This window comes from Chiroxiphia lanceolata, chromosome 1, assembly GCF_009829145.1.
Source record: "Chiroxiphia lanceolata isolate bChiLan1 chromosome 1, bChiLan1.pri, whole genome shotgun sequence".
NCBI classification, from domain to species: Eukaryota; Metazoa; Chordata; class Aves; order Passeriformes; family Pipridae; genus Chiroxiphia; species Chiroxiphia lanceolata.
Genome location: NC_045637.1, coordinates 123,198,905 through 123,213,796, shown reverse-complemented (window position 1 = coordinate 123,213,796; position 14,892 = coordinate 123,198,905). Strand labels below are relative to the sequence as shown.

General features: G+C 39.2%; 1 protein-coding gene across 2 annotated transcripts in view; it reads right to left on the bottom strand.

Moving 5' to 3' along the window:
• IGF2BP3 (insulin like growth factor 2 mRNA binding protein 3) overlaps window positions 1-14,892 on the bottom strand; it is a 114,582-nt gene that overhangs the window by 21,292 nt on the left and 78,398 nt on the right. For both annotated transcript variants that reach the window (XM_032697617.1, XM_032697626.1), the window contains 5 exons: window positions 12,818-13,102; window positions 10,506-10,640; window positions 9,778-9,900; window positions 7,267-7,402; window positions 5,437-5,568 (listed from right to left, as the gene is read on the bottom strand). In XM_032697617.1, the coding sequence (XP_032553508.1) occupies window positions 5,437-5,568; window positions 7,267-7,402; window positions 9,778-9,900; window positions 10,506-10,640; window positions 12,818-13,102 (811 nt within the window). The remainder of the gene's footprint in view (window positions 1-5,436; window positions 5,569-7,266; window positions 7,403-9,777; window positions 9,901-10,505; window positions 10,641-12,817; window positions 13,103-14,892) is intronic.

Genomic DNA, 14,892 nt, shown 5'->3' with positions numbered 1-14,892 from the left:
TGGAAACACAGGACAGTTTTTCCTCTTCCTTGTCTCTCTCATCTATGCTCAGGGCATCAAATGAAGGCCCTCAATGAAGCAATTTTTCATTTTAAATTACTTTTCTTTCCTGCCAAAAGCATAATACAGTTATTTCTTCTCTTACTTCTATGCATTATAGAAGATGTCTTCTTTACTATTATAAGAAAATTACTGGAGAATAAAGAAGGAATCTTTCTCTTGACCACAACATCTTCTAAGGAGAAAGTTTTCCATTGGTATGTTCCTCACCTGCAACAAAAAGCTTCAAGAGATGGCAAAAAGAATAAAGGAAAGCAACCTATCAGCTGAGCTGTACAAGAACTTTGTCATTAGAAACAGGTGGTTTCATTTTTTGGTTGTGTTTACTGTAGGAAGCTACCTTTTTTTCCTTTCCTTTTTTCCCCCCTCCCTTCCTAGAAGTCACTACGCATACCACATGACCTGAAAATTAACTGTGAAGCTAAAGAAAAGGTTAGAAAGAGTGCTTTTTGAAGGCAGAGCTTCAAAAAGCTACAATGGTTATGCAAAGAGACCAGCAGAGAAAGCAGTCCCACTGCGAGTGGAGGAGTGTCTCTTCACCTTAGCTAACTTTCACAGGGTAGAAGTTCAGCTGTCTCTTCCATGACCTTACAGATGCAGGAGAGCAGCTAGTATGAACTTCTCCTGTGGAGAAAAGCTGTCTACTTCTCACTTTACTTTTAGTTTATTTGCCATGCGATAAAGAGAATTAATTCTACTGCCCTGTTTCAGCACATTCAAGGGCAGGATGAGGTCTCCACATATGGTCTTCTCCCATACTCTTGGAATGCCAAATTTCAGACCCAAAGGCTACAAAAGAAATGCAATTGTATGTAAAATTAAACATGCAGAGTTCCAGTTGTAAAAGGAAGGATGGTGCAACCCGCTTAACCCAGTAGTTGGGCCAAGTGCATTTAACTGTACACAGCTGAACTTTAAGATAAGGATTTCTTATTTGTTTGGAGCTTTAGAACCTTCAGTGTTGCATGAGAACAAACTTCTATTCTTGAGAGACAAGTATGTGCATATTCTCCCCACAGTTCAGAAGACAGAAGCAACAACTCCATCAAAACAGCTTTGAGCAGTACAACACTACATCTGAAGCAGTTTGGCTGGGATACTTGTGAAAACATTTTTTGTGGCAACATATCTTCTAAAAAAAAACCAAGCACAGGGCATATTCACTTTTCTCCTCATACAAGTCCCAATGCTTTGTGCAGGTGCTCAGGTCATGACACTTTGTTATGAATGACAGTGGGCAGACTAATGAAGCTCTTTGCAATTGTGTCAGAACTGCAACACACAGGAGCATTGAAGTGCAGAGCTAAGGAGAAAGATTTAAGGGTAAACAGAAAGTGATGGTTTCTCCAGGCCCAAAAGCAGCTGGACAAGACATCAGCTACAAATAGGCACAGAAAAGCTACCGGTCCTTAGTATGGTCACACAAGGGCATACATCAATCAAAAAAACACCACTAGTTTGATCATATCACCAGGATCATAAGAAGAAAATCTGATGGCAAAAAGAATCTTTAACTCCTAGTATTTTTTATTTATCCTACTTCTTCCTCAAACCTTGAAACATTTAAATGATTCCCAATGTTCTGATTTGTCTTTTAGGAGTCCAGAGTAATATAAACAGATTTTGGACTTTTGCAAATAGAGAGAGAAAAGTTCAGAAATTGAAACAATATACAATTCCACTGCATTCCTTTTAAATGATGCACAAAACAAGTGCTTTAAAAACAGGGAAACAGAGTTTGGACTCCGCAAATTATACAATTGCAATATCAACAACTGTTGCTAGCAATAGGTAAAAATACAAAAAAAAAAAAGGATGGTTACCCTGCACTAGATGTGGTGCTCAGACAATGTCAGCCACATGCAATAGACATGTGCACACATGCATGTTTGTATCTGTAAACAGAAAAGTAACCAGGACAACTTGTGCTTTCCTGTGTGGACTCTACTTCCAGGACAGAGTAAAGCAACACCAAGATTCTTAGGGAGACAGAAACTGCATCTCATTAGATTAGATGAGACTTTGGTACTATACACCAGTGTGAACCATCATGGAGATGGACACTAGAGAATAAGATATCTCAATCACATGGAAATCATTCTCCTGAATGTGACCCAGTCCAAGGAGTTAAATGTGAACCAGTGTTTGACAACATCTCCATCTCCTAAGTTAGTGACACTGGACTGTACCTGAAGCAGCTGGAGAACAGTGTTCATGCTCTTGTCAAATAAGCCTTATAGGTTTGCATGAAGAGGGATAGGATGAAGCATCACACACATTAGCATAGCTAAACCCACATTAATACAACTAAACCCAACTACTCAGTCCGAAACTCCTGAACATTCAGTTTTAGGAATAGTTGGCTCCAGTTGTTTGTATGGGTGTTCAGACCTGTCACTAAGCTCTGGCACTTTAACAAAATCCTAGATCTGCCTACTGTGTAGGTTTTTCATCTTTACACCCATATAAAAAAAACAGCAGCAGAAATGCGACAGACACTTGTTTCAATGATTAAGATGACACCTCAGTTTCTTCGGTAACAAGTCCTGCAGAGGGTCATAGCAATACTTTGTCACTAGAAAATAGTACATATGAAGGATCAGCTCCATATGGAAACTCTGCTGTAAATGCCCAAAGTTCAACTACCTACCTCTTCTGATCCAAGGGAGAGCCACTTGTGAGTCCATCCCCACAAGGTGAAGAAAGGGTCCATACAAAGATACTACAACAAAAGTTTCATAACCTTCAGGCACATCACAGTGGAGTCTCAAGGCTCACTATGTGGTTTGTAAGCACACAAACAGACTTCAATGACATTTGGATGCCAAGAGGCCCCTGATGATGGTGTAGCTGAAATTGCCAAGGAACACACCTTTGCTCAGTCGAACAAGCAGGAGACAGGGAAGAGCCACCCATGTCCAGTCTGGACAAAGCAGCAAAATTCACACTACACAAAAATAAGTGACACAGCAGCTTGTTATACCTTATACCCTGGTGCTAGCAGTGTTTCTTCAGAAAGGATTTTCAGCTGACTAAAAGGGATATCCTCAATATCAGCTAACCAGTGCTCCCAAGCATAAAAGGACATCCACTCAAAACAAGCTAAAGGGACTTAGGTTGCTCAAACACTTTTGCCAGAACAAGGAAATTGTTAGCAAATAGCTCAAAGGTAAATGGACATAAAGTCTCCTTGCGACTTCTTCATTAATGTTTCTTCTAAGACCTTTTTTCCCTGAAGCCTTTTTTTAGTCACAGATTTTATTTTATTTAAATCCCTCATGTGCTTTCCTAGATCTCCCTCCATGTTTACCTTTAGCCTTTCAAATTGTTTCCATTTCTCCTTCAAAATACAGCCAGACTTTTTCCTCCCCTCTTTCTACTTCTGCATGTCCCAATAACCTATTTAGTCAGTGTCTGAAAAAATTGTTCCACTAGAGGAAAAAAAAAAAAAAGGAGAGTAAAACTCTATTACAGAAAATTAATTCACACAAGGTTTAAAAGTCTTCAAAATGGAAGCTCTGTTTTCTGAACAACTGCATTCATTAAAAGAATAGGCTCATACTTTTCCTTGTTTTCTCTCCCCAGAGAGGGACAGGCACTCCAAGGAATCTGAGAGGCTAACTTGCCTCAAGTCCACAGAACCACCTTCTCTTTTCCAAATACGGTCACTGGTAAGTACAAAAAGGTGAGATAGTTTCAATTATTCATGTTCAGTCATTCAAATTGTTAATTTGTTTTCGAAGCCCATCGTGTCAGGTTCAGGGGTTGTACTGGTATCACCCCCAACCTCCACAAAAGCTGTCAGTTTATCTATACAACCTGTGAGTTTATCTCTTTTTGCATGTTAGCTTGTCACACATCTAGACTGTATGGAATGAAAGCTTTTTCAGAGGACTGAGCATGAACAGAAGCAAGAGAGTTCAGACAGTGTGGTCCTTCCAGCTGCAAAGTTTCTACAGTTTTACACAATGACACTTGTTTCTTGATGCCTTTTTCCAGATGTTGCCACTATTCTATGTCCAGAACCCTGGAAATTGCCAGAGATCTTAGCAGGCCAGAAAAGGTGCATCTGGGGGGGGTAAAGGTGCACTAGCAACAGGGGGACAGACAAGAGTAATCACCAAATTCAGCATTGTTTAGGTGCATATTTAAAGCAAAAGCAAAAAGAACCACAACAGGGGGAAAAGGTGGGAAAGAAATGAAAATAAACCAAGTGATGAACAGAACTGTGGGCTTACAGTATGCATCTCAAGAATAGCAAAGTAGTTTGTAAATCTGGAGCAAAAAGAAAGGAAAAGCCACACTTTCAATTACCACTACAGAAAGTTATATACTGTTAACAAACCACATCCTTTCTCTTAAGAAAAGAAGAAATAAACTGAGGCAATCCATTATCAGAGATAGCATTTTATATAATACAATGAAGTAGAAACCTGTAGTTTAGTTTAGTCTGCCAATCTAATTGAAGTGCAGAAGGACTGAGAGAGAATTTGTCATAAATAGAGGTTCTACTATTAACAGTAAAATAACTAAGTATAAACATATTTCCATTGTACTCTTCATTGAAGCACTTTTTTCTGATAAAGCCACTATTATACTCAATATAGTTCACAATACCAAAGTTTTTCATTCCCAGAAACAATGCTACAAGTGTAGAATTTTTCCTGTTCCTTGCAGAGACTTTTTCTTGGCTTCTTCCTCTGGGAAAAATATTTAGGCAACAACTACCCTTTAGTGCAATGTAACTTCAGTTATTTGATAAAGTTCAGTGTGCTGTGTTGCGTTTTTATTTTTTTAATTCATGAATAGTCCCAGACTTAGCTCTCTAGATGTCACTGCAGGGCAAAGAAGGGGACAAAGTGAGCCACAACAGTTTGTAAAGCTCTCTCATCCACTTGTTAGAGTTGCTTTGAAAATTCACCTTCCACTGCTAACAACCATCACCCCCAGAAACAGGGAAGAGATGAAAATTTCCTTCCATATCAACAGGAATAAACTTGCAGACTAGCATTATTAATTGAAAATTTCATCAATTTTTAAATTCTATTTTATACGAGATTTCTTTCTGTAATTATTCAAATTCTCTATAAAATAGGATCTACCACTTTTCTAAGAAACACTATTTTCTGGTTTCACTGAGCATTGCACTAAACGAGCAGTGATCGCCTGCTCCCAACTGTAGCCACATGAAGCGTTTTCAGTGTGCAAGCAGGAAGACAGACAACATTTAGAACAGAACACAGTATCAAAACACTATTCCCAGATTTTTCAGGTAATTTGGCAAAAGATGCAGCAATCTGCTCAGTTTTGAACAGCAGCATTGGACAGATTAGTAATCACCATCCACTAACCATCCAAAATCAGAGCTTCCCTTACCCCAAATGGTGGATATGAAGCAGCAGCAGCAGCAGATGCAACGCTCACTGCGGGAGGTGGTATTCCTGAAGAAGAAGGTGGGAACAGACCCAAGGCATTCAGATTTAATCCAGGAATTAAATGTGCTTGAAGCTGCAATGACAGAAGAGTTATTTAAGATTTACAGTCCTGGTTATTAACTTAAATAAAATCTGAGTTGACATAGGCTATTAACCTTTTGGGATGTTATTTAAAAAAAAAATTCATCCCCATTACTCCATGAACTCTGCTTCAAACCTATTTCCCAGACACATGCACAGACCAATAACATTAAAAACATGTAGCAGGAAAGACATCTGGCAATCACTTGCTACAATTTAGTAAGCAAAATATATTTCAAACTCTATGGCAAGACACCCAGATAATAGTACATTTTACCTTCAGAGTGAACAAAATTATCAGAAAAATAATAATTTTGGCATTATACTAAAAAGACAGTCCTGTGGAAACAGAAAGATCATGCACAAACCCTGACTTTTCATACTCTGGGGGCATAGATACATGACACTATAACCCCATCCTCCTTCCCCTATCCTTTCCCTCACACTCCTTACAAAAGATGAAGTGAGATACCTCCAGCATTTGCTGGGAAAGGATCAGCTGTAAAGTTGCATGTCTCTTGCTTGACCACAGCTGAGAATAGTGGCAGCATCATACAGTAAGGAAAAATCTGTTGTCAGTGATACAGAACTTTTCAGTACCCTTTTCCAGATAATTGACCAGTAATATTAATATGCTTTAGAAATACCTCAGACAGACACCATCTCAAGCCATTAAGGTAAGTCACCAAAAAATCCCAAAACTTCACCAACTTTAAAACTACCCTAATCATTACAAACTAAACTTAAAATCCATACAGTAACAAAGGTAGTTTTTGGCTTTCCGCATGTTTGCCAAACAGTAACAGTCTCTAGCTCAACCCATGTTATATGAACACAGTCTCTAGCTCACCCTGCTTGTTATATGAAACAAAAATGCACCACAATAAATAAACTGAAAAATATTTCCAATCTAATTCTAGACCATAAGATTTAGATACACATACACAAAAAGCTCTTCATAACTTATCATAAGTCTCAATCATTTCTCAATATGCATTAGTAATACTTTGGCAAACTAATGAGATATGTTGTTTTCATTACATAAGATCCAATCATCTTCAAATAGCTAAATGCCTTTATCATCTATATCAAGAAAAAACTTTTCATAAAGCCTTCTTAAATTAAACAATTGAAAACAGGAGAGATCCTTCTTCCATACATATGAAGAAACTGTGAATCACTACTTCATAAAACATGCAAGGTAGAGCACACAAACCACAACAGCACAAACACACCTTCCTTCACGTTTTTGTAACAAAAAAAAAAGTGAAACGGTCATTCATTTCCTCAATCTGAATCAAGTTATCAGTTCCCCCACTCAAAACCAACCAGAAAAGGCCTTCATTAAAATAACACACATGTATAAATAAATAAATAAACACGTGTCCACACCCCCCCAAATTAATAAAAGAGGCAACAGAGGCTGCAACAGGAAAATTCTGATATTAGGAAAAAAAATTCACCATGAGAATAGTGAGACAGGGCACAGATTGCCCAGAGACACTGTGGGCTTTCTATCCGTGGAGATGTTCAAGAGGAGACAAATCCCTACACAACCTAGTTTAACTTTGAAGTGGGGTCTATATTGAATAAACCCCCTGATGGGTCAGGTGACCTCCAGGAGTCCCTCACACCTAAATCTTTCTATGGTTCTAGTTTCAGAAAGAGACCACACCATAAGAAAACTCACATTCATAGCAGCAATGTCATTTTCATAGGACTCCCTGATTTTCTTCATAATTTCTTCCTCAGCCTTGGCACAAGTCTCAATACTGCCTTTAACTGTAATGGTCCTTTCTGGATTATAGAGTGTCAAGTCCTGCAATCTGCAAAGGAAACAGAAGCACAGTTAATTAGCAAACAAAAAGAGGGTAATCCACGTTTATCATCGAGAGAAATGACATCCAAGCGTGTCAAGTTTGCTCTCCAAAAAAACCACAGAATCAATTCATAACAGGGCTCAAACAGAGAATCTGGAGAAACTCTGTCCTCCTAGGAAACACAACAAACTACCACAGTGAGGTTTGGCATGAGATGGTTGAGACATGCTTAGGTGCTATGCAAAATGGAAACCATCACACTGTGTAGGAATGCAAGCAACATTCTGCTTCACACTCCACATCAGCCCTACCAACAGAGACTTTAGACAACAGAGGCTTCAGACACTTTAGACACCCCATGAACAGACCATAAGAAGCTTTCTTTCTGTGAGGACTACAGTGTATTCCTTAAGGATGGAGGGGGAAAATGCCCAACCCTCAGTGAAACTGCAGGAGAGCCTCCAAATACTCAAAATGGGAAAAAGGAAAGCTGTGTGCAAGTCAACAAAACGCTAGTAACTCCCCTGGGAAAACAAAAGGGTGACAACATTAAATGAGTGCTTTATTTGGTAACAAATGCTAACCTACTATGGTAAAACAGAATAAACAAACTGGGAAGCCATGGTATATCCATGCACTGAGAAATGGAAAAAGGGGTGAAGACAAAAAGTTCAGAGCAAGATGCAGGAGTGAGCAAGCCCGTGGCAGAAAGTAGAGAGGAAGCAGAATGCAAGGCCTTGCTTTCTTGCACAACAGGTAGCATAGCAACCTGCATATCTCAACTGAAGAGTGGCAAGCACAAAATGCATCCACAAAACAGTCCTTAAGTTTCCAGCGCAAAAGCCTCAAGTTACTGTCTCAGGAAGGAAAGCGATGGAAAACACCCCAAAGAAGAAAGGAAATGCTTTCCCAAACCATCTGCCTTACTTTACATTTATAGACAAGCTTACAAAATAGCCTAAATGAAGAGATCAGGAGAAAGACTAATTAGAGCAAAATCAGTGGGCAAATATGCTCTCTTACGTATTGATTATATCAGGCAACTTCATGGGGCTATTTCAGGCATAGCATGACAAATACAATCTTGAGACCAAGATTTTAGTGCAAATAAACCATTAACTTACTAAATTAAAAAAATACTCTGTGTTTACAGACAATATGTTATTTGTGTCACCATCAATAAAGACAAGTTGATTTCACAGAATGAAGACCGTTATCCCTGTACACATTTTTTTCCTTTAAGCAACAGCATTAACAGTCTGAGTACTGTTTGAAAACAGAATATTTATGCCAGTACAATTAAGAGAGCATGCTGGCCTTACATAATCTATTATTGAAGCACAAATTTCATTTGTTTCTCTTCCTTACACTAGTTCCATAAACCCTTACACACCTTTAAGGACGGCCTCAGGTTCTTTCACGCAAATTTGATTTCTTCTTTTTGAGGAGCCACATTCACCCCAAACTTCCTTGTCCTCATTTGAGCTATTTTCTGCTGTACTTTTTTTGTCTCCTGCATGTATTCACACCTCTTCATCCATCTTCATGTGTCTTCCAAACTTTTTCCCTTTCCTACATCCTATAAGCCTTATTCTCACCCTTTCTGGGTAAGGCCAAACCCAAGATGCCCTCAAATGCTTGCAAGTTCATGCCAGAGCATTCATTATTCAGAACAGGAGGTTCTCTGCGGATATTACTCCAGGGTAAAACTACTATTGACTGCCAAGCTTCTACAGAGATGTTAATCTGAACAGTGATTTGCAGATTTCCAGTGAAGGTGAAAACTCTTGTCTAATCTCAGCTAAATTTGAACAGGTCTCACAGTTACCTTCACAGACTCATGGACCAAAAGCTACTATGAAGCAGACTAGCCCATGTACCACAGTTTGGTTGCTAGCGGTCAAGAGGGACAGAACTGCTACTAAAAATACTCTTTCCAGTATTCATTTGCTTTACTTCCTTCCCTCTAGTCCAAAAATTTAATACATAGCAGTAACTAAAATATCGCTAATTTCACTCATTTTTGCACAAAGCTCAGAATTGATCCAGACTTACAGTTTCAAACATTCATCATTACATATGGTATAATACGTTAAAAACAACCGTCACTTAAAATATAGTCTGACACAGGCTCCACATAGCCTATGTTATTTTTAGGCTTGCTCTTGACTGAGTTTGCAATGAAGACTCACTGTTTACATAAAATTTAACTGAGCTTAAGTAACAGTTTAATCCACATGATGGAAAGGCCTCTGAAGGGCTGTTATCTCAGCCTTCAACACACATAATATTTTTCTAAGAACTCTGTACCTGAATGTACTGCAGCAGCATTGCTGCTATTTGAGACATCTCAGCAAAACCTTAGGTCACCGAAAACTTACGGAGATATCGTGATTTTAGTATCTGTGTCCTGTTCAATTTTCTTCAGGTTTCTTCCCTCTTTGCCAATAAGTCGGCCAACGAAGTTATTGTGTGCCAATATCTTCAGGGGAATTTCTTCTGTACTGTAATGGAAGTTATAACCAGTGAGACTTTTGGAGACCAGAGCATAAGTTTTTATGTGTAACGGATTAATTTTATTTTCATAGAAACATCCACAACTCCCATTCACTAACACATGTTTACACTAGATGCAGAACAAGTCCAGGTGCAGTGCAGAACTATCACCTAGAGTTTCGCTGTAACGTACCTTGAGCTAAAGGTACTGAGCTAAAGCTCAGATTGAGGTAGCAAGAGCTATTGGGAAGAAGGAGGTATATCTTAAAGCTTCTAGTGAGGGCTCACAACTTGTTAAGCTCACTCTGACTAAAAGCTATCAGTTGCTCAAGAAACTTCTGTATTTGCTCCCATTCACCTCAAAATCACAGGCAGACGATGCCTGAAGCAGCAGATGTGTGCTGGGGCTAATTAAGCAACAAGACTGTCCTGAAAGGTAAAATGTCTTAATTCCTTTACATACTTAGAAATGGATAACGGCAATGAACATGTTAACATGTTAATGGTTAATGGTTAATAACATGTTAACGGTTTTTAAAGACTACATCTTTAAATGGAGTCAACAAGAATTCAGAATTTTTAATGCTTCCACAATAAAATGCCTTTTACTCACAATTTAGTATCTTGAGCTTCCTTTTGCATGATCTCCATAATAATTTTACAAGCCGTTGAGCAGCCTTCAGGAGTGGAGTGGATGGTAATTGGTTTCTCAGCAGCACCTGCATTCTCTTTACGATGAATATCAATTCTTGAAAGAAAGAAAAACGCTAACTGTAACCATGTACTCTGTGGTAAGCCTTGTGTATTTTCAACTGTCATAAAACTAATTTATTTTGAGCTAACAGTGACTACATTTAAGTGATTTAATATTGAAATATTTACAACTTTTTAAACATATCCTAAACACTAATTCTTATGTGTTATGAAGAGTCTCTCCCATCCTGATTTTACCAGTTAAACCCCATCTTTGTAGATACTGGGATCTCCTTTCCTCAGTAGGGTCCCATCCAGATACACAGGGGAGTTATCAGACAATCTGTAGTAAACCACTGAAGACATCAAGCTTTCCCAACACTCCATCATTAGCCCCATTGCTCGACTAAGAATGACTGTGCAGCTACAGGACAGCCAGGCTTTGTCCCATCTTGTCTTTAATTAGTTCAGCAGCAGTTTCCCAGCACTCCTCTGCTAGCAAGTAGCATCATGGTACTTGCATCCATCCTCAAGATTAGTTTCTTATACTTTTTCATCCTGGATTTTGTCCTGACATTACCTTTCCTCTAGCCCCAGCCTCTATTACCCTAAAATCACTAGCCTTGGTCTACATCATGGTTTATGTAGTTCTGGGAATTTAACAAAAATTAATTTTGACCTGCATAAAGATAATGCCTAGGATATTACTGGTCCTCTGCCAATAACTGCAGGTCACATGCTCTCTCCATATCTGCTTTTTCCTTTTGCCCCTCTTCCCCAAATCATAGCTGTTTCCAAACTGAAACAACAATGTTGCTTTTCAATAAGGTCCTTCATTTTTGCAGTTCTTTCCAGTATTGAAAATTCATTTAGTTTCACAATGAAGCATTTTCCAAGAAGCCCAGGGCAATCCTTGGTAGAAGTGGAAGTATATGAAATTTCTTTTTTTATCCCCAAATCAATGAAAACATCTTTCTTGAAGTTGCATATCTGTAAAGTTAACAGCCTGCAATTATTTCTGCTCTATCCACCCTTCTTTTAAGATATAAAAGTTTTCCTTATGCCAATTTTCCAGGATTTTTAGAGTTGGAGAATTAGATGTTTTAGATATCACCTGAAAAACTGGTTACCCATAGGCAATCTACAGCCGAGTCTTGTCAGGACACCACAAATCTCTTAAACCTGTGCAGTTAAACACGCTAAATAGTCTCCTGGGTTACAAAATGCTAACGAGAATTTGGAAGGAGCATCACGATAATCCTAGGTTTGGAGGGTGGAGGAAAGCCTGTTTGTTGGGGGTTGGGGTGTAATTAGAGAGGACTCCTTTATCTTCATTAACTACTCTCAAAACTGAAGCTGCCACCCCCTCTCATACCCCTCACACGCAGCTTATTTCCACATCCCGCCTGCTGCAACTACAGAACTGGGGGCTCCTACCAGTGTACTGCTGAAGACAGCATTTTAATTCTGCTCTTAGGGGTATCCTGGAAAACTTCTCGGAATAGGAACCCCACCTCCCTCTTCATCTGTGCTGAGCTCTTCCTTGTGGGTAGGGATTTAACACACACTGGAAACAATCTCCTCCAGCATCTCTAGACCCCAGTTCTCTAAGCTTCTTAAGTCACTTAGCAGCTTGCTTTTTGCCTCCCGTGCATTTCCTTAATCTGCGTCTTGGTGTGGTCTGCAACTTGATAGCAACAAATGTGTTCTCCAGAAACACAGGGGGGCGAGGTGTAAGGAGCAGTGAGGGTAGATAGGAAGGGGTTTCGTTCATTTTTATTTCCCCTCCCACCTCTTGAATTGGCAACATTTACAAATCTTAAGAATGTCCTAAATCAAACTAAAGCTAGAATAAACACCTGAAGACCTGGATATGTCAGCACACTGACTGTATGTCCCACAGACCAACATATAACAGCTCTTTCAGTTTCCCTTTTTGTGCCAGAACCATAACAGTACATCTGTAAGCAAAACTCTCCAACAGAGTACTATCCTGCTAGCACTGCCTAGTTTCCCTCTTCTAAGAAGGGAGAAGCAAGTCAGTATTTGAACATACATCAAGGACAGAATTTAGTCCTTAAATAAATCTCGCAAAAGACTTCCTGTTCACCATTACCTTCATTTGCTCTCTGACCACACAGGTTAGTTGTGAAGTTTTACAAATTCCCCTTTACACGAGCAATGAGAACACAATATGAAAGCTATTAAATACAGTTTTGTAAAGTAACTTACTTGGACTGTGTCTGCTTTGTAATGTTTCTGATTGTTGCTCCTTCTTTCCCAATAATGGCTCCTACAAACTGCGTGGGAACCAGCATCCGTAGAGGAACGTCTGACTGTGGTTTCTGCCTTGTGGTTGCGCCAGGTGACCCTTGCCTAGGAGGACCCCTCTGTCCAAATCCACGTCTTCCCTGGGGATGTTGTTGCGGAGGTTGCTGGGCTGCCATTTCATCAGGGATGTATGCAACTTTCAAGGAATAGTTTTCAAGCTGAAACCCGTTCAGTTTTTCTATTGCTCTGTTTATTTGCAAAGGGGAGGAGAGAGGAGATTAAAAAAAAACCACAATCACATGCAGGGCCTTATAAAATGACAAGTCATTCAGACACCGACTTTTGCTCTTTATAAACTGCATGGTAAAGCTAAAAACTGGTTCTACAGTGAAAACTTACATTTTAAATTCTTCAGCCAAGATTTTGATTACACAAAGTCACAATATTAAGAACTACAAGTCAGTTCTTGCTTGCTCTGGGCTTCTGTGCACTTTATAGGTTTTGCTGGTCCAACTCTATCAGCAAAACCTCACAGGAAACAGAGCTTATACACTCAAAAGCATTCTTTTGCCCGATTTAATTTAAATCAATTTCCCAAATAGAATTAAAGTTGCACCAGAGGGAAAACTTTTTAGTTGCTATCACAGCACCTTCATTAGGGTTTTTGCCAGCATAGGCTGTAGTTTTTGCAATAAATGATATAGCTGTGACAGGAAAGAAAATAAAATATGAAAGAAGACAGTACCTAGTTAATTCTCCGCAGGAAAGGAAGCAAATTCAAATGCTTCTCAAAGGCATCTGAAATACCACTTAGCAGATTACAATAGCAAAGTGCAACTTACCAACTACTCATGTTGTAAGTAAAGTTAATTTTTAAACTAGGAAATTAAAGTCCATACATGTTAAACTCTCCAGAGATGCAAAGGTGTTAGAAGGCATTTAAATGGTGCTTCAATTTCTCTTTTAATTAGACATTACAGAGGGACACTGCCCAAATATACACAGCCCACTCCCACCATGGTGGTCCATCACACTGAATAACCTTTTGGCTGCTCAGAATTCCCCCTCTGCTCAGTCCCTCTTCCTAACCAAGGTGGGGACAAGCCAGCCAGCATGACCTTGCTGGTGGTCTTCTTTTTACAGGGGGAACACAAGTCAACCTAAAAACTTATTCTGTACAACTAAAGATCCAGCCAACAGTAGGAATAACTAAGCTACACACGACACCCTGGTAAACTAGTGACATAAAACTGATATACTTGCCCAAGAAAGACATTTCAAATTTTGCTTCAAAAGGCATTATTATTCAGATTATCTGATATATTGATCACTGAAATATGCATTGATTTGGAGTAGCTTAAAAATGCCAGGCTTAATCTTGGACCAATGATTACCAGGAGATTTTCTTTAAAGACAAAATTTAAACTAAAAGCAGTAGTGGGAGGGAAGGGGTTTCCATCTGACATTAAAGAAAAGTTCCAAACAACATATGAGCAAGGCCTGTGACATTTGGAAACTTAACCCAGTCCCTCCATTCACACATCTGCAGGAGCTTACTGCCAGTTTACCCAACACTCAGCCTTTGCAACACTTTTACCTGTCTCTACTACAGAGATGAAGCATGGTGCTAGCTAATCACCGTCATTTTCAGTAGCCAGTGAAAAATAATGTTAGTTTCCTGTCCCATTTGATAGCCTGGGTCTCTAGCAGCTGTTGAAGCCAAGCAGCAGCTTCAGAGATAAGTGGTATTTGGGTACTTGCCCTTGTCTCCCTGGAGTTGAAACAGCATCCTCAAAATACTCCAGTCGGACAGTAAAGAGCTTACGTGAAAACAAGTAATTTGTGTCTCTGGAATGGTGTTTAATAAGGGTTGGTAATAAATAAGGCTCAAGGCAATGCCAATGAACAAAGAAAGCAAAATATTGAATAACTGATCACTGCTCATTAAATACTTGTGCTAACCAAATGAAACATAGGTCCTCTGGGAATTGAGCAGGAGAGTAATTACTCCCCTAACAGAAGAATCCCTTACAGCA